The 27,200-nt window shown below is 39.1% G+C and overlaps 1 protein-coding gene and 2 pseudogenes across 1 annotated transcript in view; 1 reads left to right on the forward strand and 2 right to left on the reverse strand.

Annotated features, from left to right (window-relative positions):
- Positions 1–2,288: 2,288 nt before the first annotated feature.
- Positions 2,289–27,200, reverse strand: part of LOC102873378 (DNA-directed RNA polymerase II subunit RPB4-like) — a 31,922-nt gene continuing 7,010 nt past the window's right edge. Inside the window, exons 2-4 of the mRNA XM_006902800.1 lie at positions 22,149–22,329; positions 12,978–13,073; positions 2,289–2,377 (exon numbers count right to left, since the gene is read on the reverse strand). Of these exons, the coding sequence (XP_006902862.1) occupies positions 2,299–2,377; positions 12,978–13,073; positions 22,149–22,329 (356 nt within the window). The 3' untranslated portion in view covers positions 2,289–2,298. The remainder of the gene's footprint in view (positions 2,378–12,977; positions 13,074–22,148; positions 22,330–27,200) is intronic.
- Positions 8,327–8,902, forward strand: LOC102872971 (annotated as a pseudogene).
- On the reverse strand, positions 23,968–26,226 carry LOC102872563 (annotated as a pseudogene).

The raw sequence follows: 27,200 nt of genomic DNA on the forward strand, positions 1-27,200 counted from the left end.
AGATAATTTTAGTATTTTTAAAGTCTTAAGAACCCCAAACACTCTTAAGTCTTTTTAAAACTGAACAGTATTGTTGTTATTTACCGTTAAGTTGGAACTGACTTATAGCTGACACGTCAATGGGTATTCAGAGATTGTATATCACAAAGAAAGAAATTGCCTATTTTTCTTCAACACTCAATGACCAGAGAACTCCTAAGAGATAGAGGAAAGAAAGTAACTGTGCAAAAAAAGGGCAACTACTGAGGTTGTTCCACTACACACCCAGGCTGCCAGAAGTGAGGAAAGATAATCAAGAAAATCTTACCTTGAAGCCTCCAGGGAACATCCTGAATCCTGACTTCTAGTCTCCAGAAGTGTGATACATTTCTGTTGCTTCATGTCCCAGTTCACAGGAACTCCTCATGACATCCCTAGTAAACAAATGTTCTACAAGAATTTCTGTGTTGTTGTTCTTGTCATCGAGTAGATCATGACTCATAGTGACCGTATAAACAAAAGACCTGAAGCCTTTCAGTAACTATTGTCATTTCTCAATATTCATAGTGTTTCCAGAGGCATGTTGTTTAGGAAGGGGATGCCATTCCTGCTCTTAAAGAATTTCTATACATATGGAAAAAAAGCTAATAAACATTCATAATAAATGAAATACAAATTAAAATTATAAACATACTACTTTCATATGACTAAAGATTTAAAAGGGGAAAAAAGTATTTCTATGTAACACTATAACTTTTTGCATACACCCTTGGATTCAGGAATTTATTGCAAGTATATATTTATACATGTCATAATCATTAACTTTTTGTTTGTAAACTATGATAAATCCAGCTACTCAAAAAAACCCCAAAAACAAGCTAATACAAGAAATATGCTATAAAACATGTTTTGCTAAAAAAAAAAAAAACAACCACCATGTTTTGCTTTGTTTTCAGTTCAATGAAAGGGAGACTTTATTGAGGGCCCAGAACCACGGGGCTCAGAATGTGGCCACCTGCAAGAGGCAAGGGAGCCAATGAAGAGGGAGCTCCTATTTGACCTTCTTGGAGTGCAGGTTGTTTGGTATACCCACACTTCTTCTTGCAGCAGCTGATAGCATGGGGGTGCAGGCAAGCAGAACACCGGCAGCAGATCATTTTGTCAGTTATACCTCTGTGCGAGCTGGCACAGGGAGGCTCGAAAATGCCACCACGCATATGCAGCACCAATGCAGGTGGACTCTATTGGGATGCTGTAGTCAGAGACTGGGTCGCCATCCTCAAGCTGTCTACCCGCAAATACCAGATGCTGCTGGTCAAGGGGGATGTTCTCCTTGTCTTGGATTTTGGCTAAATGGTCTTATCAGTCAGGGTCTTCTTCACAAGATGTGCATCTCTGAGTCTGTTACTCAACTGCCTTGTTGAAAAGAGCTAAACCATGTTATTTCAATAACTACAAGAGAGTATGAAAATGAGAATATTTTATTCATTACTTAACTAGAAATATAAGGTCAAATATGCTCCTTCCCCAACCTTTTTCTTGAATATAAGTGTAAAAAAAAAAACCCAACACCAAAACCTTCCAAAACTGTGAAGGAAATGGTCTCATTTCCTTGTAGAAAAATCAAAGCAAGAATATGCAGTTTTAAAAATGTCTATCACAGACAGCTGGAGGTCAAATGTCCTCCCTGCACTGGCTCAGGAGCATAGAAAGTCTCTACATCCAGGTCTAGTCCATCATACAAACTTCTGCTCCTGAACACATGCAGACATTTAAAATGGACAGACCTTCCCAATGTAGTGATAAAATCCTAACTTAGGGTTACAAAACGAGTTAATAATAAACATGTTCTCCAAATTCTCATTCTGTGACTGACCATGAAAAAGGTAAAACTACCTGCTCATCTGAAGGTTAGAGGCCTCACAATGCTCCACAGGTTAATCATGGTTCTAACTGCTTTCTGTGGTAAGCTTTACCTCATGTTCTTGTGTGGTTTAAATAATTAAATCACTTTTATAAATTAAAACATGAATTGCTAAGAATAAAAAATAATAGAAGCCAAAAAAAAATAATAGAGGCCAAATAGCAGGGGATGAAGCAGTCATCCCACCTCATATTTCGCCAAAGCTGGAGGCCCTGCAAAGCCTCTTAAAATGACATAATTACTGGGGTTTACCAGTTAGGTTTTAAACACCAACCGAACCAAAATCAATGTTTCACTCTGCCCAAAGAAGATCAAGTGTTTTCTGAAGTAAATTTTCTGTGTTAAGTCAGTCCAGATCCTGCGGAGGAAGCATTACGCTGAAGGGTATCTCGAGATTAATACTGGAAGCTACGCTTTGTCTGGATATCATCAAGAATCTGCTGCAGCTCCTCATCTTCAAATCGTCCCTCCAAGCTAAGAGAAGAAAACCAAAAGAAATAGGTGACTTAATGGGTGAATGAAAATTCGTCAACATTTCAATACATTCTTATATTTGGGGGCTCTGGTGGCCTAGTGGCAAGAAAGCTGCACTGCAATCCCAGAGGTATGCAGTTCAAATTCCACCAGATGCTCTGCTGGGAAAAAGGGTCAATCTCCTCCAGTACCAGTCAAGTCTGATTTGACAGTACATGCACAAAAATTAGTAAAATTTAAAAAATTTAAAAAAAATTCTGAGGGGAGCTCTGGTGGCCTAGTGGCAAGAAGCTGCACTGCAATCCCAGAGGCACACAGTCTGATGAATCCACCAGATGCTCTGCTGGGGAAGGAGGAACAATCTCCTCCAGTACCAGTCAGATCAAATTTGATGGTACACACAAAAAAATAATAATTAAATTTTTTTAAAGAATTATAAATATTTAAAAAAAACAAGTTTTAAAAAAAAATTCTGAAATACTTGATTACTAAGACCTTTAGGGGAACCTTAAATCCATTTCTAGAAGCTCTGATGTCATAATTAGATGTTCTCTACTAATCCAAAGACCACAACTCAGAGAAAGATAAGCAATCTCCTCTCAAGCAATGTATGACCACGGAAAGAAAAAAGGGTGAGAGGGTGAGATAGGAGTTGGTTCTCACATGGTAGTGAGTTTACAGCTTGAGAACTCCCCTTCTCTTTACCTCTAGTTCTCCCTGACTAGTGAATTAGTGATGTGATTTTACTCACAGGAAGGAGGGCTCAAAGTAAATAATAATCATCAGGAACAATATTTTAAAAAGAAACACAACTATTCACTGCCAAGTAGACTCTGACTCGTAGCAACTTTCTTACTAAGGCTGTAGTTTTTTTTTTTAAAAGCAAATTAAATTTTAAGTAGTTTGGGTTTTTTTTAAAAAATTCATCTATACTATATAGCATTGTGCACATTTCTTCATTCATATTGTGTTTCATATGCTCATTCCCATACCTAAGGCTGCAAATCTTACTGGAGCAACTGGCCATCATTCTCCCTCGGAATGGATTCAAACCACTGGAGATTCTAGCTGCCTTGTTTAGCAATGCAATTCAACACGTCACAAGAACAGCATTATTGTTATATGTTGTTCAGTGAGGTATGATCCTATGAAACAACAGATATGAACATTACCCTATCTTGCACTATCCTCATCATCACTGACACAGTGTTACAGTCACATGACAATCCATGTCATAGAGAGTCTTCCTCTCTTTGGCTGACCTCTACATTTCCAAGCATGATATACTTCTCTAAGGACTGCTCCCTTCTGCAACATGCCTGCAGTATGTGATATTGAGTTTCACTGTCCTTGCCTGTAAGTAGCCACTTGGTTTCACTTTCACCAGGACAGACCTGTTTGATCTCTTGACAATCCAATTCAATACTCTTATCTAACACCAATTCTAAAGAGTCTTCTTTCATCCTTAGTCATTGTCCAACTTACAGATGCACAGCAAACAACTGAAAAGACAATAGCTTGGATGGGATGCAATACCTTGGTTGGTCTTTAAACATGGGGTGTGGCAATCTGTCCTTCAGGCTTGAATGAAATAACATGTCAGGTGGCAGAAGCATCAGAGCCAATATTTAACCCAATAAAATATTTACTTGTATCCCAATCAATTTATTTTGTAAATGTCTATAATTAAACCTGCAATGATAATTCTTTGTGTTCAATAATTTCTAATATATATTAACACGCTGCCGTAGATTTTTAAATTGATAACCGTGCTTAGAAACACATTTTGCTGTCATTTGTGGCACCATGTTAAATAAAAAATAAATGTAGTTTACTAAAGAAGATATTCCATTTAAAATCTTATATACAAAACATACTTCTCAACTTTTTCTATAGGAAATTCAAGAGTCAAAAAAGTGATTTCTGGTGCAACCACTGTGGAAGGCGGTATGAAGCTTTCTCAAAAAGTTGCAAATAGAGATACCATTCAACCCAGCAATTCCACTACTGGGAATATACCCCAAAGAGACCGAAACTGATATCCAAGAAGATATATGCACACCGATGTTTACTGCAGCTTTGTTCAGAATACCAAGAAGTGGGAAACAACCTAAGTGCCCATCAACAAACGAATGGATAGAGAAGCTGTGGTGTATTCACACAATGGAATACTATGCTGCATTAAAAAAACAAGGGAACTCATGCAGTATTATTCAAAATGGGTGACCCTGGAGGACATTATGCTGAATGAAGTATCTCAGTCATAAAAGGACAGGACTGACCTCGGGGTTGGGAGGAGATTGAGAAGGATGGGTTCAATAATGTATACTGTATTGGCACAGATGAGGGAGAAAACTGTTTAAGAGGGAAAATTATCAGGGATTTTTATCATGACAGGAATCCAGAGCAAAGGCTGCATAGCAAAATGGACCTGTGTGGAAACAATGAAAGAATTTTTCTTTTACTTTTCCTAGAGGGTAGTGTACAAGGGGAGAGGATTGGTAGGGGGGAAAAGTGGAACAATGAATGAATGGAAATCCAAAGTCTCTGTAAATGTTCATTGAAATTAATAATAAATTAAAAAAAAAGAAAAAGTTACTTCATTCTATAACACATAAAAATGCTTTCGGGGGAGGGATGGGCAGGGAGAAAAGTACAACAATGAATGAATGAATGAATGAATGGAAATCCAAAGTCTCTGTAAATTGTCATTAAAATTAATAATAATTTAAAATTTTTAAAAAAATGCTTTCATGCCAAAATATACTAATAAACAGAACCAAAATGTAAATCAAAGGTTTAGGAAAATAGTCCACTATCTAAAAATATGAAGGATAATAATAAATATCATTAATTTACAAAGAACTCTTTAAGATGATTTGAAAAGGCAAGGACGATCATATTAAATAAGGAAGAAATAAAAAAGTTAAGGAGCTAAACAGAAGATTCTAAGAGGAAGCTTGGAAAGACAAAGCAAAGTATTTTAATGAAATGTGCAAAGATCTAGAGTTAAAAAATCAAGAATCAAATTCACTCAGCAATTCTTTTTTTGTTTTTAAAATTTTTACTTTATTATTTTGTGTGTGTACTGTCAAACTGGATCTGACTGGTACAGGAGGAGATTGCCCCACCTTCTCCAGCAGAGGTGGATTAGAACCCCATACCTCCGGGATTGCAATGCAGCTTCTTGCCACTAGGCCACCAGAATGCCCTACACTCGGCAATTCTTAAGCTGAAGGACGTGAACAACAAATTCAAGCCTTAAGATGCAATACTTAAAGATGCTATGGGCAAAATATTGAATGATACAGGCAGTATCAAAAGAAGACTGAAGGAGTATAAAGAGTTACTGGACCAAAATGAACGAGCCGACAAAGAAGTAATGTCCTTATCTGTCAACCATGGTGATCCTGTTAGTATTTGAAATAGCAGTGGCATAGCTTCCAATATCACAGCAACAAATAAGCCACCACAAAGAAAAATGATATATGAGTAGTTGTTTGTCTTTAATCTTATGCCTACAGGGCTGACTCACTGAATCCCATGACATGACCTCAAGGAAACTAAAAGCTAGAAAGGGGATTTTCTAAGTCATCTGATTCAACAATGTACCTCGCTTACAATAGCAGGTTCTTGCCTAACAATGTCAATAGCACTCACTGCCTCTGCTAAGAGATGGCTCCTTTCCACTGAGTGGTTAAAAGCCTGTTTACCCCCACCTACCATGTGACTTCCCTGCCCCTTGCTGCCTCTCTCCAGCCCAGGTTAACGAACCTCACCCCAAGAGCTCCCAATAAAAAGCTTCCTTGCTTACTTTCAGTTTCTGTGCCTATTTTACATTTAGTGCTAAAACCCAGGAGGAGCGTGTGCCCCTGGGCTGCTCCTTCACCTCAGACTGGGACCCCTCTGGAGTCCAGCCTCCTCCTGCCAGAGTTGAGTCCACATGGTCCACTCATCCCTCCTTTCCTGCTCTGTCTCCCGGCTTCCTGTCTGCAATCGTGGTAGTGAGAGGGACTCGCATTTCCACTAGACCAGGTCTAGCCCGGGCCTCAGTGTCTGTGGGGACACCCCACCTGCCTTGCTGCCCTTTTACCTTTCCTTCTTTGTGTAGACTGATTGTTGGGACACTGACACACATTGCTCGGGGATGGGATGGAAACTGGGATTACAAGTGTCTAAATTTGACCCTAAATCACCACTAGGCTGTTTACTTTCAAAGTGGCATGAAGTACAAAACCGCTTAGACATAAAGGGGGGGAAATCTAATTTTTTCCCCCTGCTCTGTTTTTACCTGATGGCTCTTTAGACTTTGATATCCTGAAGGCCTTAGACAACTACTGTCACAGGTTAGGCAAAGACCTGGAGATCCCCTATTTCCAGGCTTTTGGTTCCTTTGCTCTCGCCCAGACCTCTGTTCAGTCTATTCCAGTGCACATGTGTTTCTCTCCTGAAAAATTAAAAACTTTCTTTTCCTTCTGTTGCCGCTCCAACCTCTGGCTCTACCCCCTCTGACCTGGATCCTCCTGAAGATTTGGCCTCTCCCATCCATATCTTCTCCTCCCACTGCAGTACCCTATTTCTCTTCTCTCATTAGCTCTCATACACATACTCATGACTCGCCATCCAAGTGTTATCCACTCTCCCCATCTCCTGCATTACTCTGCAGGCACCAAAGATAGAGTTGTTTGTGTCCATGTTCCCTATTCTCTATCTGATTTGTCCATTACTTAAAAAATGCCTCAACATTAAAAAAAAATTAAAAAAAAAAAGCCCCAGCTTTTTTTTCATCTAACCCACACATCACCATAAAGAATTCTGCTAACACAAGCTTATGACCTTACCTGGCATGATCTCCACGTTATTCTCACCTCTACCCTCACACACACCTGACAAAAAAGACTACATTTTAGCAGCTGCCCACACATACACAGACCAGACACACCTCATAGACCAGACAGTGCCTGAAGACACAGTAGCCATCCCAGATGCAGAGTGCAACTGGGACTATCAAAATGGTCAAGAAAATAGGCACAGGCAAGACTGTATGATTCAGTGTCTCTTAGCAGGCATGCAAAGCGCCGCCCAGAAAGTAATTAATTATAATAAACTCAAAAAAATAAAACAAGAGCCAGATAAAAAACAGGAAGTCTTTTTAAATAGGTTACCTGAAGCCTACGGCCAGTGTACCCACCTAGACACTTCAACTGCATCAGAGTTTCCTGTTTTAGCCACCTATTTCATAACACAATCTGCACCTGACATAAGGAAAAAATTCAAAAAAGCTGAGGACGGACAGCAAACACTAATCCATGACCTGGTAAACATGGCCTTTAAAGTTTTTAGTTCCAGGGAGCTCTGGTGGCCTAGTGGCAAAAAGCTACACTGCAATCCCAGAGGTACACGGTTTGATAAGGTGGGGCAATCTCCTCCTGTACCAGTCAGATCTGATTTAACAGTACACACACAAACACACACACAATAAAATTTAAAAAATTTTTTTAATTCCATGGAGGACAGAGCTGAAGTGATAAAACGGCTTAGAAGCATCAAAAAGTAGGTCTCAAGACCCAAGCCACTGTAGCTGATCTCTGGCCAGCACCACAAGGTAAAAAAATAGCCTCAGTGGAACCACCCTTCAAAATCTGATACTTTTTCTTTAGGATTTGTTCATATTATTCCACATTGTTCTAGTTCATAAACTTCCAGAAATTCCATGTGGATTTAGAAGAAGCTGTAACACGAGGGATATCATTTCTTACATCAGCTGGATCCTGGGTTAAAGCAGAGAATACCAGAAGAATGTCTATTTGTGTTTTACTGACTATGCAAAGGCAGGTGACTGTGTGGATCATAACAAATTACGGCTAACACTGAGGAGAACAGGAATTCCACAATACCAAACTGTGCTTGTGCTAAACCTATGCCTGAGCAAAGGGTGATGTGCAGCATAATTTAGGGACTGTAAGAGCTGTCGTTTTAACACTCTACAAGATGGGCTTTCTTAAAGCTATCGTTTCATTTAGAATATTGAGGTTTTTGATAAATGATGACACAATTATAAAAAGGCTTCAGGTCTTTTGTTCATAAGGTCACTATTGAGTCATGCTTGACTTGATGACAATCAAAGACAAACAACAAAATTGAGTTTGCTCCAACCAGCTCTGCTGTTGGTGAATTTCAGGCCAATCTTATCTTTAAAGTGATTGAGAAGAAGCCTGAAGAGGAAGGGGAATAGTCTGTAAAGAAAATCGGTGGCATTTTCACATTTAAGGTTAAGGACGCCCTGTGAGTAAAGAAGCCACCTGGGTGGCAGATGTGAAGAATGACTAAGGATAAGTACATCCTCCTTAAGACAAGGCTGACTGCATCATCAGGATGGCAGGCGTGGACTTGCTGGCTTTAATGACAACCAAGATCAACCCTCAGCTGGCCTTCTATCATGGGAAACAGAAAACCATTGGCAACATGGGGATGGTTATGAAACTACAGAAGCTTCAGCTTCAGGCCGACAAAGCAAAGCTGTAAAGAACTCCCTTTCAGGACTTCTGAAAAATCAAGATGAGATACATAGAACTATAATCCCTCTATTTCATTCTCAGAAGTTAAACTGAAACTAAACATTAGCAAATAACATAGGGAAGATTTGTTTTTAAATGAGTGTGACCAAGCCTGCCTTTTTTAAGTGACTTAAGAATAGAGGCTCGTGGTGTACTACGCTTTTGCTGAACTGTTTACAACTGGACAATTACAAAGTTAATACAGTAATTATGCTTTGAGGTAACACTGAATCTCAGAATAAAACTGTTGCGTTATCATGTGCTGTTGAGTTGCTAGTGATTCATAGTGGCCCTCAGTACAAGAGCCCTGAATCCTGCTCTATCCTGTGCCAACCTCACGATCTCTGACACATCTACTCCTATGACTCCAGTCACTGAATTATCCATCTCATCTCTTGTGCTGTCCCTCCACCCTCCCCAAGCATGATGTCCCTAAGGACTGGTCTTTCCTTGCAACATGCTCAAAGTATGCCAGACGAAACTTCAGAATCCTTGCCTTCAAGGAGCAGCCTGGCTTCACCCTCTCTAGGACGAACCATGCTATATCCAACACTCTTCTCCAGCATCAGAGCTTGAAAGCATCAATTTTCTATTATCCCTAGTCATCATCCAGCTCTGTGATGCACAGCTGCAACTGGGAAGACTATGGCTAGATCAGGTATACTTTAGTCGCTAGCCTGATGTTGTTGCTCTTCAGCACTCTGGAGAGGTCCCTGACAGTTGACTTTCCAAATGCAATTTGTCTCTTGATTTCCTGGTTGCTGGTACCAAGAGTACTGAGTGTGGAACGAGGTGAACTGTTAACAATCTCAATCTCTTCACCATCCATCATGATTCTGCAAATTAGCCCGGTGATGAGAATCTGTTTTCTTGATATTGAGCTTCAATCCAAATTGAAGGCTGCAGTCCTCAACCTTCTGCAGCCAGCACTTGAGGTTTCAGTTTCAGCAAGTGAATCTTCCTCCTATCCTGATGCCACATTCCTCCTTGTACAGCCCAGGATCCCAGATGATCTGTTCTGAAGACAGATTGAAAAGGTGTGGAAAAAGAATACATCCCTGACAGACACTCTTCTTGATTCTGAACCATGCAATGTCTTCTTCCTATGTTCTGACGAGCTCCTCTTTGTTCAAGTATAGGTTTCATTCTGAAGGCTGCAGTCCTGGACCCTCTGCAGCAAGTGCATCAGGTCCTCCTCAGTTTCAGCAAGCAGGGTTATGTCATCTGCATAATGCAGATTGTTACTAGATGAATCTTCCTCCTAACCTGACAACACACTTCTCCTCATAGAGCTCAGCCTCTCGGATAATCTGTTCTGCATACAGGCTAAAAAGGTATGGAGATAGGACACATCCCTGGTATACACCTTTCCCAATTTTGAACCATGCAGTGTTTCCCTGCTCTGTTCTGACGACTGCCTCTTGGTCCAAGTATAGGTTTCACATTAGCATGATCAAGTGTTTTGGGATTCCCGTTCTTATCAGAGGCAGCCACAGTTTGTTATGATCCACACAGTCCAATGCCTTTGCATAACCAATGAAAAACAGATAGACTTTCTTCTGGTATTCCTTGCTTTCAGCCAAGATCCATCTAACAATATCCCTAGTACCATGACCTCTTCTAAACCCAGCCTGGACTTCTGGCAGTTCTCTGCTGATGTGCTGTTCCAGTCATTTTTGGATAATCTTAGTAGAATCTTGCTTGCATGTAAAATCCAACAACTATATAAATAAAGCTCGTATTTTGCTTACAAAGTATATATAAGATTATTCTGCTGAAGATGCAATTTAAGATTAGTTTCTTTTTCCTTGGGAGAACAAAGGTAGAAGTAAAATGGCAGGAGCTAGCTGGCCAGTACTTAGTATCATGCACTTAAGTACATTAAAACGTTTTATATTAATAGCTCTAAAAATTTTGTGCTGCGTGGTTTTAAAAAAACCAACCACAGACCAATCAACTGTTAAACTTTGCATTTCACGTAGTCAGAAAGTTACTTTCTTCCCAAAGTAAAATGAAATATGATTAGCGTTTGGGGGATAAATTGGCTATATCGGATCCAGATTTATTTTTAAAATAAGATTATTTAATAAATAGGTGTCCTTCTTAAAAAAGTAGGGTTAAAAACCTATTAAAAAGAATTGAAAAAAATTTGCTTTGAGATGCAGAGTTTCTGAATTGCAATCTATTCATTTTAGTAAATGTATAAAGCTCTCAGTTCTTTGTGAAAGTTTTCCTTTATATTTAGTTTAACTGATTATCCTCATATCTTTTTCATAGTTTTTCTAACACTGATATTACTATATCTTATAACTTAATAAGCTATACAGAGTAAAATAATGATTTCCGAAGAATGTCTAATAGAAAACTGAAATAGGGAGGTCTGGTGGCCTAGTGGCAGGAAGCTGCACTGCAATCCTGAAGGTGTGAGGTTCGAACCCACCAGATCCTGTATGGGTCAGATCTGATTTGATGGTACACATATTAAAAAACAAAAAAAGGTTTTGTTTTGTTTTGTTTTGTTTTAAGAAAATAAACTCTTCCTGGTCAAAAACCCAAAAACGAACAATTGCTATACCTAGACCAGGAAGCTGGTGTTCAAACATACCAGTGGAATACTACTTGGTTTAATAATCAAGAAAAGTGTGCCTCAAGAGTTTTATCCTTTCTCTAAACTGTTTGGTTTGGGGTTTGTTTTTTTGGGGGGGGTGGGGGAGGGGAGTTGTTATGCAATTCTTAGTGGATTCCAACTTCTCTCTATACCAATTTAATCTGTATTCAGAGCAAATCATGAGAGGTTTGACTCTATGAAGATGAATGTGGCACGAGATTCAGAGGAAAGCTCATCAACAACCTGAAGTACACAGATTACACAGCTTTGCTTGCGCAAAGTGAAAGGGAATGTGATGTGTTTCCTGCATTAAGGTCAAAGACAGCCTTCAATATGCATTACATTTCTGCATCAAAAAAGCAAAAATCTTCACCACTGGGCTAACAGGCAGCATTATGACAGCTGGGGGAAAAAATTGAAATGGTCAATGATTTCATTTTACTTGGATCCAAAATCAACAACCTTGGGTATCAGTAGCCAGGAGACATATAGCATTAGGAAATACTGTGGTCAGGAACCTTCTTAGAGTTCTGAAGAGCTCTAATGACAGTTAAAGACTAAGGTATGCCTGATTTAAGCCTTTTCAACTGCTTCCTATCCATCTGAAAATTGGACAGTGACTAGGGATGGTGTATAATTAGACAGAGTTCAGATATGCTGTTCATAGAATTGCTAAGAGTTGTGTTGAGTCAACAGCTTTTAACAACAACAAATTGTCAGATTATTCAATGACATATACTCTTGTTCACTGGTCAGACTGTTGATGTATTTCTGTTATTGATGAAAATTCTGCAATGAATAGAGGTCTTCTTATAAACCAGCATAGGCTGCTGTAGGGAAAGTACCCATGAACAATTCTGAAGTCACCGAGAATGTGTATGCATCTGTAACTTTTCTAGATTTTTGTCAGCTTTCTCTCCAATGTGATAGTATCAATTTTTATTCTTTTTTTAAATTATTTTTAATTAAAGTTTACAGAGACTTAGGGTTTCCGTTCATTCATTGTTGCACTTTTCTCCATGCTCCCTATCCCCCAATTCACTCTTCTCCTTGAAAAGTAAAAGAAAAACTCTTCCATTGTTATGCAATCCCTCTCCCCCAAGTCCACTCCACTGTGCAGCCTTCATTCTGGACAAACATATGGAATGCTTCATGAATTTGCATGTCATCCTTGTACAAGGGGCCATGCTAATCTTCTCTGTATTGCTCCAATTTCAGTTTATGTGCTGCCAAAGCAAGCATTCGAGTTGTATTCTTATCACCAATGTATGAGAATCCAAGATATTCAATATAATTGCTAGTATTTGTGGTATAAAATATAAAAAATACATTCTCATTCAATGTGGACAATAGCAATACAAATTTTAAATGCACACATTGTTTAGATAGAGTAATTCTATTTTCAGGAATTTATCCAATACAATCCACTACTAACCTTGGAATCAAAGCCTTGGACTCCTCAGCAGTTTCTGGACAAAGATTGGCCAAACAGGCCAACTCAAATTTATGAAGTTTTTTCTGGAGCAACAAGCTGACATCGCGGGAGGAGGGAAGGAGGAGAAAAAAAAACCCCAACACATTAACTATCAATATTTTAAAATTAATTAATTTTAACCAATAAGTTATATATCAGATTTAGCTAGAAAAATAAACAAGTTTTTAAAAAGAGAGAAGATAGAATAGTACAGTAATTCTCATTTCCTACAAGTGACTACAAAATTTTTCTTTGAAATTACCTCCTGTTCCTAACTATTCCTGAAGAATATTAAGTTCTGGTAAAGTTTAATAGACAATGATAGTTTCCCAGTGCAAACCAGCCCCTCCCATCATAACCTTTGAAAAAACCAAAATATCTCCCAAGAAATGTACAAAAGTCTTTATTCCAGAATTTGATATTGTTCCCTGCTTTTATCACTCTTCCTTGCTTTTTAAAAAATTAAGTTTTATTTGGACAATATGATCTTTCAAATTTACCTCAAATTAAGTAACAAAAACTCAATGTCATCAAGTTGGAACCAAGTCATAAAGCTGAGCCTCCAGGGAGGTTTTCAATGATGTTAACACGTTGCCACAAATGACAGCAAATGTGTTTCTAAGCATGGTTGTCAATTTAAAAGTCTGTGGCAACGTGTTAGAAGGCTGTCCATCTTTTCCCATGAAGCTGCCAGGGAACACACACAGAAGAAAGGTGTTACCTTTTGGGTTAGCAGCTCCCTATGGAAGATGCCAGCAAAGTTTCCCGTGGTATATATTTATCCAAGATTGAAAAAAAGAAAACTCTGAAAATCAAGAGTGAAGTTGGAAGCACAGCATTCCCTGATCCCAAACCCTACTACACAGCTTTAATAACTAGAACAGCATAGTCCTGGGACAATGACACACACATAGACCAATGGATCAGAATCAAGAACCCAGAAATCAACCCATTAATCTACAGCAGCCTTATATTCGTCAAGGAAACAAAACCTATCAAAGGGGGAAACGACAACCTCTCCAACAAATGGTGCTAACTACCTACAGAAAGCTGAAGCAAGATGTACACCTATCACCATACAGAAAAATCAACTCAAGGTAGTACAGAAACCTAGAGCGAGTAAGCCAAGAAGGCATAACCCATGGTATAAAGAGACAGACAAATACAGACAGAAATACACAATCAGGAGAGAATAAAACTGATGGGATTAATCTAAGGATTAAATCCCTGTGCACATCAAAAACTTTTTCCAACAGGGTGAAAAGAAAATCTATTGACAGGGGGGGAAAATTAGTAATACTGTCTCAGACAAGGGTCTCATAATAGAAGTTTATAGAATATTACAGGCCTTCCACAAGGAAAAACCCGATAACCAATTACAAAATGGGCAATACATGAGAAGACCTTTCACAAAGAAGATATTCGGATGGCCAATAGACACATGAAGAAATGCTCAGTCACTGGCACTAAGGGAGATGCAAATCAAAACCAGAGTAAGATACTATCTCTCTCTCTCTCTCTCTCTCACACACACACACACACACACACACACACACACACACAAATACTATCTCAACCCATTACTGTTACTGCAGAGTTGGAACTGACTCATAGCTAACCGTCTGGAGGGCTGTTAGAAGCAGTTAATCACACAGGAGATTGTCTATCCTTCTCCAGAAGAGCAGCTGCTAGCCTTGAACCTTTGGGATTGCAGCACGGCTTCTTGCCAGTAGGTCACCTGAGCTCCCTTAGCAGTGGTAAAGTTTAATAGAACAGCAAGTAATAAATGTTGGAGAGGATGCAGACTGGAACTCTCATACACTGCTGGAGGGATTGTAAAATGGTACTAGCACTCTGGAAAGCAATGTGGCATTTCTTTAAAAAAATGAACACAGAAATTCCGTATGACCCAGCTATTTCACTGCTTGGAATAAATATATCCTGAGAAATTCAGAACTGAGACACAGAGATTTGTACACCAATGTTCATGGTAGTGTTATTCATCATCGCAAAAACATAGAAACAGCCCCAATGTCCAATCACATTCGAATGGATTGAAAAATTGTGGAATACTGGGCAGCACTGAGGAGCAATGATTTCGAAAATTACTACATAACTTGGGAGAGACTGGAGAGCACTATGCTAAGTGAACTAACTCAGTAAGGACAAATAGTACATTAAGACCATTACTACAGAAATAGCTTAAAATGTATATGAAGATCCAACGGGGGGCAGGGTGGGAGCAGAAAGGAAAGGATGGATGTGGGGCAGAAATCATAGGGTCACACAATATGGTGGGTGGAGGTGGGGGTTGGGTAAAGGAAATAGGAAAGATCCAGCAAGGATCTGGAAAGACAGGGTAATTATGGGAATAGTTCAATAGTGATTTGAATTTTATTAAACATAATGAATGAGAATGATTGTATGAAACACAATGTGAATGAAGAACAGTGTGAAACACAATGTATGGGGGGGAAAAGGAAAAGACTTAAAAAGACTTACTTAAAAAGACCTAGTAGTCTAAAGTGTTACACTGCTAGCTGAGAGGTTGGCAATCAGAATTCACAAATTGCTCCTCAGGAGAATGTTATATAGTATCGTCTCACAAATATTTACAGCCTTGGAAACTCATGGAAAGTCACCATGGACTGGAATCAACATGATGGATGGAATTTTGCCTTCTCAATCACTAACAACAACAACATTCTATACAATTTTCCTTCAAATTTTATTTGCCACCAGATGCTCTGCTGGAGGAGGGGAAATCACCTCTTGTGCCAGCTGGATCTGATTTGACGGTATATAACAGGGAAAAAAATTTCTTTATTTGATTGTTACTAAGAATATGTACAGTAAATTCAATAGTTTATATATAACTTAATAAGATATTATATTCTGAGTTGCACATTCTTATCCTCCTTTTTTTTAAATTAAATTTTATTAGTTTTAATGAACATTTACAGGGATTTTGGGTTTTCATTCCTTCATTGCTGCACCATTCTCTTCTTATCCTCCTTTTAAGTTATCTTCCATTAACATAAACTCAATAGCTCTAAGGTTTCTGAGTTCCAATGTTGCTCAAGTTGCAGCACTTGAGATTCCACAGAGAGAGTTCTTAAAAGATTGAACTTTTTCACCAGATAAACTATTTTTAAGGAGCTCTGGTAAATAAGTGGTAAGGAGTTCCCCTGCCACCCCAAAGGCACATAGTTCAAACTCACCAGCTGCTTTGTGGAAGAAGGATAGGCAATTTCTGTTTATGAGATTTACATCTTCTGAAAACCCACTGGACAATCAGCTATGAGTCAGTTCCAAATAGACGGTACATAACAACATTAACAAAAACAAGCTAAGCTGGTTTTTGTTTTAAAAAAATTTTAGGGGCTACAACAACAGCCCAGAATAAGAGGTACATGTAAAGAGGACTAGGGAAAGTGGGAGGGGTAACGGTGCAAAAATGGATGAATATTTTCATAAAAACAACAGTAACAAAAACAAGCTTTTTTTTTTTACAAAAATTTTAGGGGCTACTACAACAGCCCAGAATAAGAGGTTCATTGTAAAGAGGATTAGGGGAAGGGGGAGGTGGTGGTAACTGTGCAAAAAAGGATGAATATTTTTTTAATAAAGTGAATTGGGGAGGGGGAAGGTAGGCAAGGGGAAAAACGTGCAACAATGAATGAATGAAAATAATTTTTCTGTAATCTCATTAAAATCCCAAATAAAATTTTTTAAAAAAAAACTTTTGTGGACCCTTTTTAGTTAAGGTCTTAAGATTATTTCAGAGGCTCATCTACAACCTATGGCTCCAGAGTCAAAAATCTATGAGAACTCTAAATTCTGTTCTGTATTTTCCATCTTCTAATAATGAGCTCTGGTGTCCTAGTGGCAAGAAGCTTCACTGCAATCCCAGAAGTATGCAGTTCGAATTCACAAGATGCTCTGGAGAAAGAGGGGCAATATCCTCTTGTACCACTCATATCCGATTTGACAGTACACACACAAAAACTAAAAATAAAAACAAGGAGTCTTCTACATAATCTTTGATCAAAATATTCTGTAATGTTAGATGGGGATTAAACAGTTGTTACTGTAGGCAATTAGTCACTACTGTGCTTTGAATGGCTGCTTGTAACATTTTAAGATCATAAGCTCTAAGCAACAAAAGCACTAAACATATCAGGCGAATTAACTGATATGATCCATGAAACCATGATCTTGAACCTCCAAACAAAAAAATCAGATTTCACAATGTGTTTGATAAGCATAAGCAGCCTAAACAAATACTTTCTGTCACTAAATGATATGTGACATACTTCTGCCAATGCAACTTTTTACACTCCCAGAGCCTGTCAGCAGCAATTACAATAACTGTCCATACAACTCCATGCTTGAATAAATCCAATTTTTCTATTAGCATTAATCTCTCCTTTTCTCTTTCCTCAAATCCCAGCTAACTACAAAACTCTGGTCTACACATCTGTCTGTCTTGCATTCTTAGACAGTGAGATCCTATGACATTTGACCTTTTTCAATTGACCTGTCTCAAGTTCCATTCCCACTGCAGCATGCTCCTGGGTAGGGAGGTCTGGTGGCCTTGCTGTTTGAGGTCACCAAAGTTCTCCAGGGGAGAAGGATAGGCAATCTCCTCCTGTGTGATTAACTATCTATGAAAACATGCCAGAGGTCAGCTACAGGTCAGTTCCAACTCTACAGTACACTATAAGAGAAGAAGGCAGGAAGAAATGTAGAGGGATATGCTATGGACCCTTAATCTAGCTTCCGCCATGTTATCAACTCGTGTGTGTAAAGAGCAAGAAATGAGAGCAAATTTACAAAACAAAAATAATTTTTATATACTTCGTCTATAATGTTAAGTATAAAAGTTCTGTTTTAAATTTTATTAAGAATCATCAGTTTTCCACAGTGGCTGTAATATTTTTCACGCTTATTTCATGAGAAGTGCAGCAATGAATGAATTGAAATCCAAATTCTCTGTAAATGTTCATTAAAATTATTAAATAAAATAATTTTTAAAAAAAAGCCAGAGAGGTTTTTGTTCATTCCTCTATCTGGATTCTGACCCTGAACTTTAACTAGCAGCGTGATGGAAATGCCAACTTGACTTTGGATTCTTCAGCCTCCAAAGCTAGCAGCATGCAATGCTGTTCGCCTAGCTGACTTTGGACACATCAACTCCAGAAGGGGCTTTATCTGCAAACCCTGAATTCACTGGTCTTACCAACAGTCTTTGAGGTCCTACTCATATTTGTGCTTGTGTAAGCACAGGAGTCATTTCTTGAAAATCAATTCTGTGTGTGTGTGTGTGTGTGTGTGTGTGTGTGTGTGTGTAAAAGCATCTCTGGCTTTGCGTCTCTAGAGAACCCTCCCTTGGACAATACTGCTTGGTTTTAAAATTACTTCAGGTGTATTTCTGTTTTAAAATTTAAAGCTCATCTCAAGGTAATAGTTTCAGGGGTTCTGATACTCTCAATAACACCAAGAGGTTCTTAAATCTCATGCTTTAATTGAGAAATTCATGTACTTTTTTAGGATTACTCTATACTAGTTTATTTTCATATATACAACAAGATGGGCTGACACAATGGTTACTTGGGCTTTAACATATATCAGAGATAGTGAAGATGACACAGGAGAGGGCAAGGTTCAGATCTGTTGTTCATAAGGTTGCTATGAATTGTAGTCAACTTGATGGCACTGACTAACAGTGTAATTAATTTTTTTTTAACTTGGGTACCACTGAGTCATATCTCATTGGCACTGGAGGAGATCGTCCCTCCGGTGGATTCGAACTGCACTTCTTTAGGATTGCAGAGAAGCTTCTTGCTTCTAAGCCACCAGAGCTCCCATTGTATTTTTTTAATGCTAAAATGTTTTAAATTACTTATATCAGGTAGAACTGTTTTTAGGAAAATGTTCTCTGTGACTTCCTATGTGCCAGAAGACACTGCTGTATTCCTAAAGTACATCCAATTCATTCCAAAGAAGCTCTAAAAGTAGCTATTATGTGACATGTAACCTAAAAAGAACAGTAATCAACAGTCAGGTGTATGTGCATTTACATGCAAAACTCTCTAAGACATCACTGATCCATTTAAGAACTCTGATAAGGAGACAAAAATTTATTAAATGGAGAAACTACAACTTCTTTAACAAAGGGTTAACAAAGTGAACATAAATGCAAACCAATTCAGATCTAAAATTTAAAGCGTACTCCAGCACTTCAACAAAAAAAAGACAAGCCAAATATGAGATATCATCTCACCCCAGTAAAAATAGCGAAATTTAACAGAACAGCAAGCAACAAATGCTGGCTGAGGTTGTGGAGAAACTGGAACTCTTATTCACTGTTGGTGGGAGTGTAAAATGGTGCAACCACTGTGGAAAGCAGTGTGGCGCTTTCTCAAAAAGTTGTAAATAGAGATACCATTTGACCCGGCAATCCCATTACTGGGAATATACCCCAGAGAGACCATAACTGCCATCCAAGCAGATATATGCACACCCATATTTATCGCAGCTTTGTTTACAATAGCAAAAAGTTGGAAGCAACTTAAGTGCCCATCAACAAACGAATGGATAGAGAAGCTGTGGTATAGTCACACAATGGATTACTACGCCGCGTTGAAAAACAAGGAACTCATGAAATATTATTCAAAATGGGTGAGCCTGGAGGACATTATGCTGAGTGAACTATCTCAGTCACAAAGGGACAAATACTGCATGGTACCACTGTTGTAGAATTGGACTGACATCAGGGTTGGGGTAAGACTGAGAAAAAAACTGGATAAATTATGTATACTGCATTGAAACAGATGAGGGAAAGAACAGATTAGAGGTGATATATGACTGAGTATCATGGTTAGCACAGGAGTCCAGAATTAAGGTTGCATAGAGAAGTGTACTTGGTGCGGGCGTGGGGGGGATTGTATACCAATGAAGGAATTTTTTTTTCCTTTTCAAAGAGAGGAGTGAACTTGTGGGGAGGGGTGGGCAGGGAGAAAAGTACAGTAATGAATGAATGGAAATCCAAAATATCTGTAAATGTTCATTAAAATTAATAAAAATGGGGGGGGAGACAAGCAAAATTCAATCACAAAAAAGGGCAAAATATATGGAAACATTACAAGAAAGAAATTTCAGATGGTCAACACACACATGAAGAAATGTTCAAGATTTGTTGAGTACTGCTGAATGGGAACCTACTAATAGTTGACCCTCCAGCAGGTTTTCCAATACTGTAAATAGCAGAAGACTGCCCCTCTTTCTCATGTGGAACAACTGGCAGATTTGAACTTGGTTAGATTTGAGCTGTTGTCTTTCTGGGTTGGCAGTGCAACTTCTTATCACTAGGCCATAAGAGCTCCCTAGCTATTAGAGATGCAAATAAAAACAACAATGAGATATTATTGGCTCTCCCTAGCAACAACTGAAAAGTTCAACAGGACAGCAACCAAACAAGTGATAGCAAAGACACAGAGAGGTTAGAACTCTCATGCACTGCTAATGGGAATGAAAAATGGTATAACCACTATGGAGAGCATTCTAATAGTTTTTCAAAAAGCTGAAAACATATTTCTATTTGGTATGGTATTTCCATGTCAGATTGAGGACTAAGGTGCATCTGATTCAGGCCATGGTCTTTCCAATTACTTGCTATGCATCTGAGAGATGGACAATGAGTAGGATGTCAGGAAAGGAATTGACACTATTGAGCTATGGTTTTGGAGAAGAGCACTGAACATCCCATGGATGGCCAGGAGAACAAACAGGTATGTCTTGGATAGGATGTGGCTGGAGTGTTCTTTGGAGGTATGAATGATGAGGCTTTGCCTCACATACTTTGGGCATGTTGCTAGGAGAGGCTATTTCTTGGAGAGGAACATGATGCTGGGAAGGGTGGAGAGTCAGGGAAGGAGAGGAAGACCTTCAACTACGAGGACTAGAGCAATGGGCTCTTATGTTGTATGTCAGGCAATGTGAGGATGGCACAGGAAAGAACAGGATTCAGATCTTTTGTTCATAGAGTTGCTGCGAGTCAAATTTGACTGTGTCTGACAACAACTGTATTTCTCACTTAGATCAAGTGATCTCCACTACTGGAGAATATACCTCAAGGAAATCATAGCTTAGATACAAACAGATGTATGCACACCCATGTTTGCTGCAGCATTATTCACAACAGCGAAAAAATGGAAATAGTCCATGTGCCCACCAACATCAAATGGATAGAGAAACCATGGTACAGGCACACAATGGACATTACACAATCACTGTAAAACAATGATGAACTTGTGAAACAATAAACAACCTGGATGAATCTAGAGGCATTATTCTGAGTGAAACGTCAATTACAAAAGGACAAATAATATAAGACCACTGTTATGGGGATAATGGGAAAGAATGGATAGACAGCGAACACTGCTGTGGAAGAGCTGACCACAGCCCATTCTGAAATGACTGGATGATCAGTTATGTTGTGTTATTTGTTGAGTTTATCTTTCAGTATAACTTTCCTAGCCCTCGTTTCACTTTTTCATTTAAATGGGTGGGAAAATGTGAATAGGGTATGTTTAGCCGATCCACAAGAGGATTGGCTATCTACCAATCCAAAAGAGGACTGGCTAGACTTGCCATTAAATTGAGCAACCCACCAGAAGAAAAAGAGACTTCCCTGCCACTAGCTAAGAAAAGAAATCTCAGTACCAGGAAAAGAGCAAATAGGGCCTAGAGGACGAACAGGCATAGCACCCACTATACAGCAGGGAAACAAAGACCTGACATGAGACAAGAGAACCAGAGACCTGATGTGAAACAAGCCCTTGAGACTGTTGCACCACTAGAACCAGAGCTAAGACACTGTCACTCTTCCCCCAAAGAACTGGTAGTAAGTAGATTCATACAGTCAGAAACAGGCATCATCTTCAGGTCAGCACTGCAATTCCCCTACACCAGTGAGTTTACATTTATCTGATAACACTCTTGTTTGTTACAATGAAAAAAACAGTGTTTTAGATGCATTAGACTCAAAATAATGTGTTTCTGTAATGACAAGGGCAGCATTCTCCACGTAGATATCCAATATTTGGATAAATTTATTTTAGCACTTACCTTCGGACACTGGCAATGGTCTCTCTGTTTTTGAAACGACTGAAACGAGCTGTGTAGTTTAAAGTTTTCATGAAGACTTCTGACAGTTCTTGTTCATCTTCTGCACTCTCATTCTGTTGCTTTCGATGCTCTAGAAGCATATGAACTTCTGAATTTAAAAGTGTCTCAGCTGTTTCAAACTCTGTAAGAATCATTTTAGAAAGTTATTTAAAAAATTGGGTTCTAAATTTTCTGTCTCTAACTCTTTAGAAATTCAGAGACTTTATACTTCATATCTTCAACCTCCTCCCATATTAGTGTACACTGAAGTTGACTAAAACCACCATTTAGATAATCAGTTTCCGATTATGAGCCCTAACCTGGATACTAAATAATGCTCTATCACAATTTTATTCTAGTTGCTATTTCAAAGCACAGTGTAACCAGAAATTATTTACTTCTAGTTTGTATAAGCTCAGAAATTTTTCCAATTCCATAGTGCTGTTACACTTCTCCCTGGATATTCTTATTTTTATATACAAAAACCCTAAACACTGGTCAAACAGGCAACATCATGATAGATGGAAAAACAACTGACGTTATCAATGATGTCATCTTGCCTGGCTCCATAATCAACACTCTTGGTATCAGAAGTCAAGAAATTTTAAGACATGTTACCCTGGGAAAATCTGCTGTCAAGGACATTTCCAATGTGCTAAGGAGCAATAATGCCAATCTACAAGGTAAGGGGAACCAATTTCAGCCATGGTCTTTTCAATCACTTGCTGCTGAGTAGTGAGTAGTGGGTCTATTGTTTAAAATGGCTTTCCTAGGCCACTGTATTTGACACACTAGTATCAAATACATCATCTCACACATTCTAGGCATATTATTAGGAGAGACTATTCCTTGAAAAGGGACATCATGCTTAAAAATGTGGCAGCTCAGCAAAAGAAAAGATCTTAACTAGATTGATTGACACAATGACTAAAGCAATAGCTTCTAGTGTGCCAGAGAAAATGAGGATGGCACAGGATAGGACAGGGTTCAGATCTGTTGTTCACAGGATTGCGATTAGTCAGACTAGACCTGACAGCACCTACCAACAGCAGGCCACTGTTCTTGACTGTGCCGTAAGGCCAGGGAGTAACATGCAGAATGGATACATCCTGAGTCTATCCACCAGCACTCTTATAAAAAAGATCCCATCTGTCTCTTTTTTTCCGCTCCCCTGGGATAATGGTGATACCTTGATCCAGCTGACTTACTCTTGCTTGCCTTGAAAACACATGGCTGGCCTTTACCAGTATCTTCAACCATGTTCATTGGCCTATATTAGAAACAGCTGTCTGAGAAGTTTTTTCATTTCCCTCCAGTAAATTACAGAACAAAAAGGCAAAACTAAAGACGGCTGGGGAGGGGAAGCAGTTTCGAAGAGGAACAGTTAACATCAGAAATGATGGAGTGATACAGCTGACTGGACACTTAAGGCAATTTTGGCCTCAGTATTTAGTAACTAATCTGGTACTAATCTTTGTAGAACAAATTCTTTCTTTTTTTTAAAGATGGAATTTTTTTTATTATGCATATTATGCAAACTAAGATCTTGATAAGCTGCCAGCAGGCTTTCTCAAATAAGTCACACATCCGTGTGTTACAGGGACCAAATAAAATACATTCAGGACAACGAAATTCAAATTCAGAAACAGAGTGTCTCAGGGGCCTATAAAATACAAAAGAATTTCTTAAAAATATTGCAATGCAGTAGCTCTGGACAAATCATCTCATTAGGTGGTTGCTGAAGCCTGGGTCTGACATTGGGCCTATTGTTAAAATAATTCTATCTTGAGGTAGAAGTTGTAGTTTGTGAATGGTGAACAACAGCCTTAATTCTTGGAAAATAATAGATGTAGGTTGGGATGCCTTTTGCAGCCACATGTTTCCGAGTAAGTCGCTCAGTGCCATACCTGTTAAAACTTCTCGTGGCATGACCAATTCGTGGAAGGTGGACACTTGCTTTCTTTTTCTTTGCTGCTAAAAATATCTTCTTCAGGCCTTCTTCTAGGGCTGTCATCTTAATGCCAGACAGGACATTGGATTGATCACGGTGCTGAGCCACAATCAAGGGCAACAAATCTTGTACTTTGTTTCTTGTTTCTTTATCATCAATAGGAAAAAAAAAAGAACACCTCCTAAATGCAAGTCTTTCATTTTCCCTGCCAGCTCATATACTCTTTTTGGCTCTGCTGAACGTGTTTCCAGAGCTGTCAACAAACCACCTCTGCCCCAGTGGCCAGAGTCATCTACACAGTGAACGATGAGCGCGTCCTGAGCACCGGCATGAGGGTGGGTGACATCACCACTAACGTACTTAATGGAGGTCGAGTCTGGGTCTTGGTAATCCAGTTCAGCAGGACTCTCATCTTCCCCATCCTCAGAACCCTCTAGCTCACTCTCTTCAAAAGAGAGGCAGAATGACTGGTAATTGTTGGACTCCCACCAGGCCATCTTTTCCTTATATTCAGCTTCTTCTTTTTTCCTCTTCTACTCTTCTATTAGTCTCTTTCTCTTGGCCGCTGTCTCCTGTCTCTTTTTCTTTCTGTTCTCTAGCTCTTCTGGGCTCAAGAGTTGCTTCCTTTTGGTGGAGCCCTCCAACAGGCCTGGGATGACAGTATTGCCTTTATTTCGGAGTGACTGGCCCTCGTGATTAGTTTTCTCCAAAAGGGTTTTCTGAAGATACACCAGTTGCTCAAATGATTTTCTGTCTTATTTACTAGGCTCTTTAGAATAATCTTTACCTTCAAATAAGTACATACAGTTTTCTGCCCTGGTACTCAGAAGGAAAATAAAAGTGGGCTGCTGTCCAAAGTTCTTGATCGCCAAGTGTATCTCTTCTCCTCTCACAGAGCCATCCACACACTCATAGCTGTAGCCTCTGTAATCCATGTAATCCTGGAGAATATCCAACATCTGGGTCATCTGTGAGAAAAGTAAGACTCTATGGCCCCTAGAGTAAAGGAATGCCAGCAACTTATCCAGCAGGTGAAGCTTCCCACAGGCATCAATCAGGTGATCTCCTATTTCAAAAGGCTCTGGCTCAACACCATCAAACAAATATGGGTGATCCACACACTTTCGAAGCTGCGACAAGATGTTCTGAAGTTTAACTTTCTTTGCTGTTTCATTTTCAAAGGCATCGAGGTCTTTCAACAAAATGGCCTTGTAATATTTTTTCTGCAGTGCTGACATGCCGTGATATATCACTACTTCTGCCTTCTTGGGAAGGTCTGTAGCTACTTCTGTTTTCATTCGCCTTAGCAGAAATGGCTGCAAGAGTTTGTGTAATTCATTTGCTGACTCAGATTCTTTTCTTAATGTCATGATAACACTGAATAAAATCTTCCACTTGCTCCTTAGGAAAAACACCAGGTTCCACAAAACCGAGGAGGGAGTAGAGTTCTTGCAGGTTGTTCTGGATGGGAGTTCCAGTCAGGAGAAGACTGAACACTACAGAGAAATCTGACAGTGTCTTATGCAGCAAGGAGCTTTGGTTCTTCAACCTGTGGGCTTCATCCACAACAAGAACACTCCAATGGAAGGATTTTAGAAATGATGCATCTTTCAAGCAAACCTCATAGGTAGTTAGCAGCACATGGAAATGTGACTCTTGTTTTAGGTCCTGCTGTAGGCGGGCTCTCTCTTCCTTGTCACCTGTATATATGGCACAAGAAAGACTTGGAGCAAATCTTGCCATCTCTTCTTTCCAGTTGCCCAAAACAGATAAGGGACAGAGAATTAGAAATGGTCCTTCGTCATTTAATCTTCCGGCCAAGTAAATGAGGAGAGCAATAGTCTGGCAGGTCTTACCCAAGCCCATCTCATCTCCCAGGATACAGCCATTTTGGAAATGGAAGCAATGGGTGAGCCAGTTTACTCCTTCCAGTTGATAGGAGCATAGATTTATCCCTTTCAGGCCCCCCTGTTTTAGGTCCTGCTCATCTACCCGCGCCTGGGGCGCCTCGGTTCTGTACTTAGTCTGAAGCGCGAGCAGGAAGTTGGGCATGTCGTGCTTGCTCGTCTCGATGCCCACGCGCTCCATCGGTTCAGGACCTGTAGAACAACTTCTATACACTTGCTTTATATCTGAAAGTTGGACAATGACTAAGGATGACTGAGGGTGAGTTGATGTGGTGTTGGAAAAGTAAATAAAACTATTTCAATTACAAAAGAATCTGAAAGAAGAAAATATGTAGGAATAAATTCAACAAGGGACATTACAATGAAGAGAAAAAAGCTTTCTTTGTTTATGGATTAGATTTAATATTCTCGTATTACCAATACAACCCAAAGTAGTAATTACAGATTCAACTCTGTTATGTTACAAATATAAAATGGCCCAGAGCACAAGTTATTCTGGTGAATGCTAAGAGAGTAATAAAAGTTCTCTGTGTTATGTTTGGTTGGAAGGGACTGTCTGTTGCCTTTTGTCTTGTTTCCACAAGAAAAAAATGGTAGCATGATATTCAGTATACTATTAGAAATATAGAATAAAGTTTAGGTTTAGAATATTAGAAGTTAATAAGCATGTATGTATTAGTGTTAAGACTATATTATAACCTACAACCAGGAGAAAATAAAACAGATGAATAGGACCTTCTAAGAATCAAATCCCTACGCACATCCAAAAATTTCTCCAACAGGGTAAAAAGGGAAGCCAGAGACTGGGAAAAAGTATTTGGTCATGACATATCAGACAAGGGACTTATATCCAGAATTTATAAAATACTTGAGCACCACCACAAGAAAAAGGTAAATAATCCATTTGAAAATGGGCACAGGATATGAACAGACACTTCACCAAAGAAGACATTCAGATGGCCAACAAGCACATGAAGAAATGTTCAAAATCCCTAGCTCTAAGAGAGATGCAAATCAAAACAACTATGAGATTATCATATCACCCCAGTCAGAATAGCAAAATTTTTTAACAGAACAGCAAGCAACAAATGCTGGCTGAGGTTGTGGAGAAACTGGAACCCTTAATCACTGCTGGTAGAAGTGTAAAATAGTGCA

Source organism: Elephantulus edwardii, unplaced genomic scaffold (assembly GCF_000299155.1).
Source record: "Elephantulus edwardii isolate Elephantulus edwardi_28Jun2011 unplaced genomic scaffold, EleEdw1.0 scaffold00453, whole genome shotgun sequence".
NCBI lineage: Eukaryota > Metazoa > Chordata > Mammalia > Macroscelidea > Macroscelididae > Elephantulus > Elephantulus edwardii.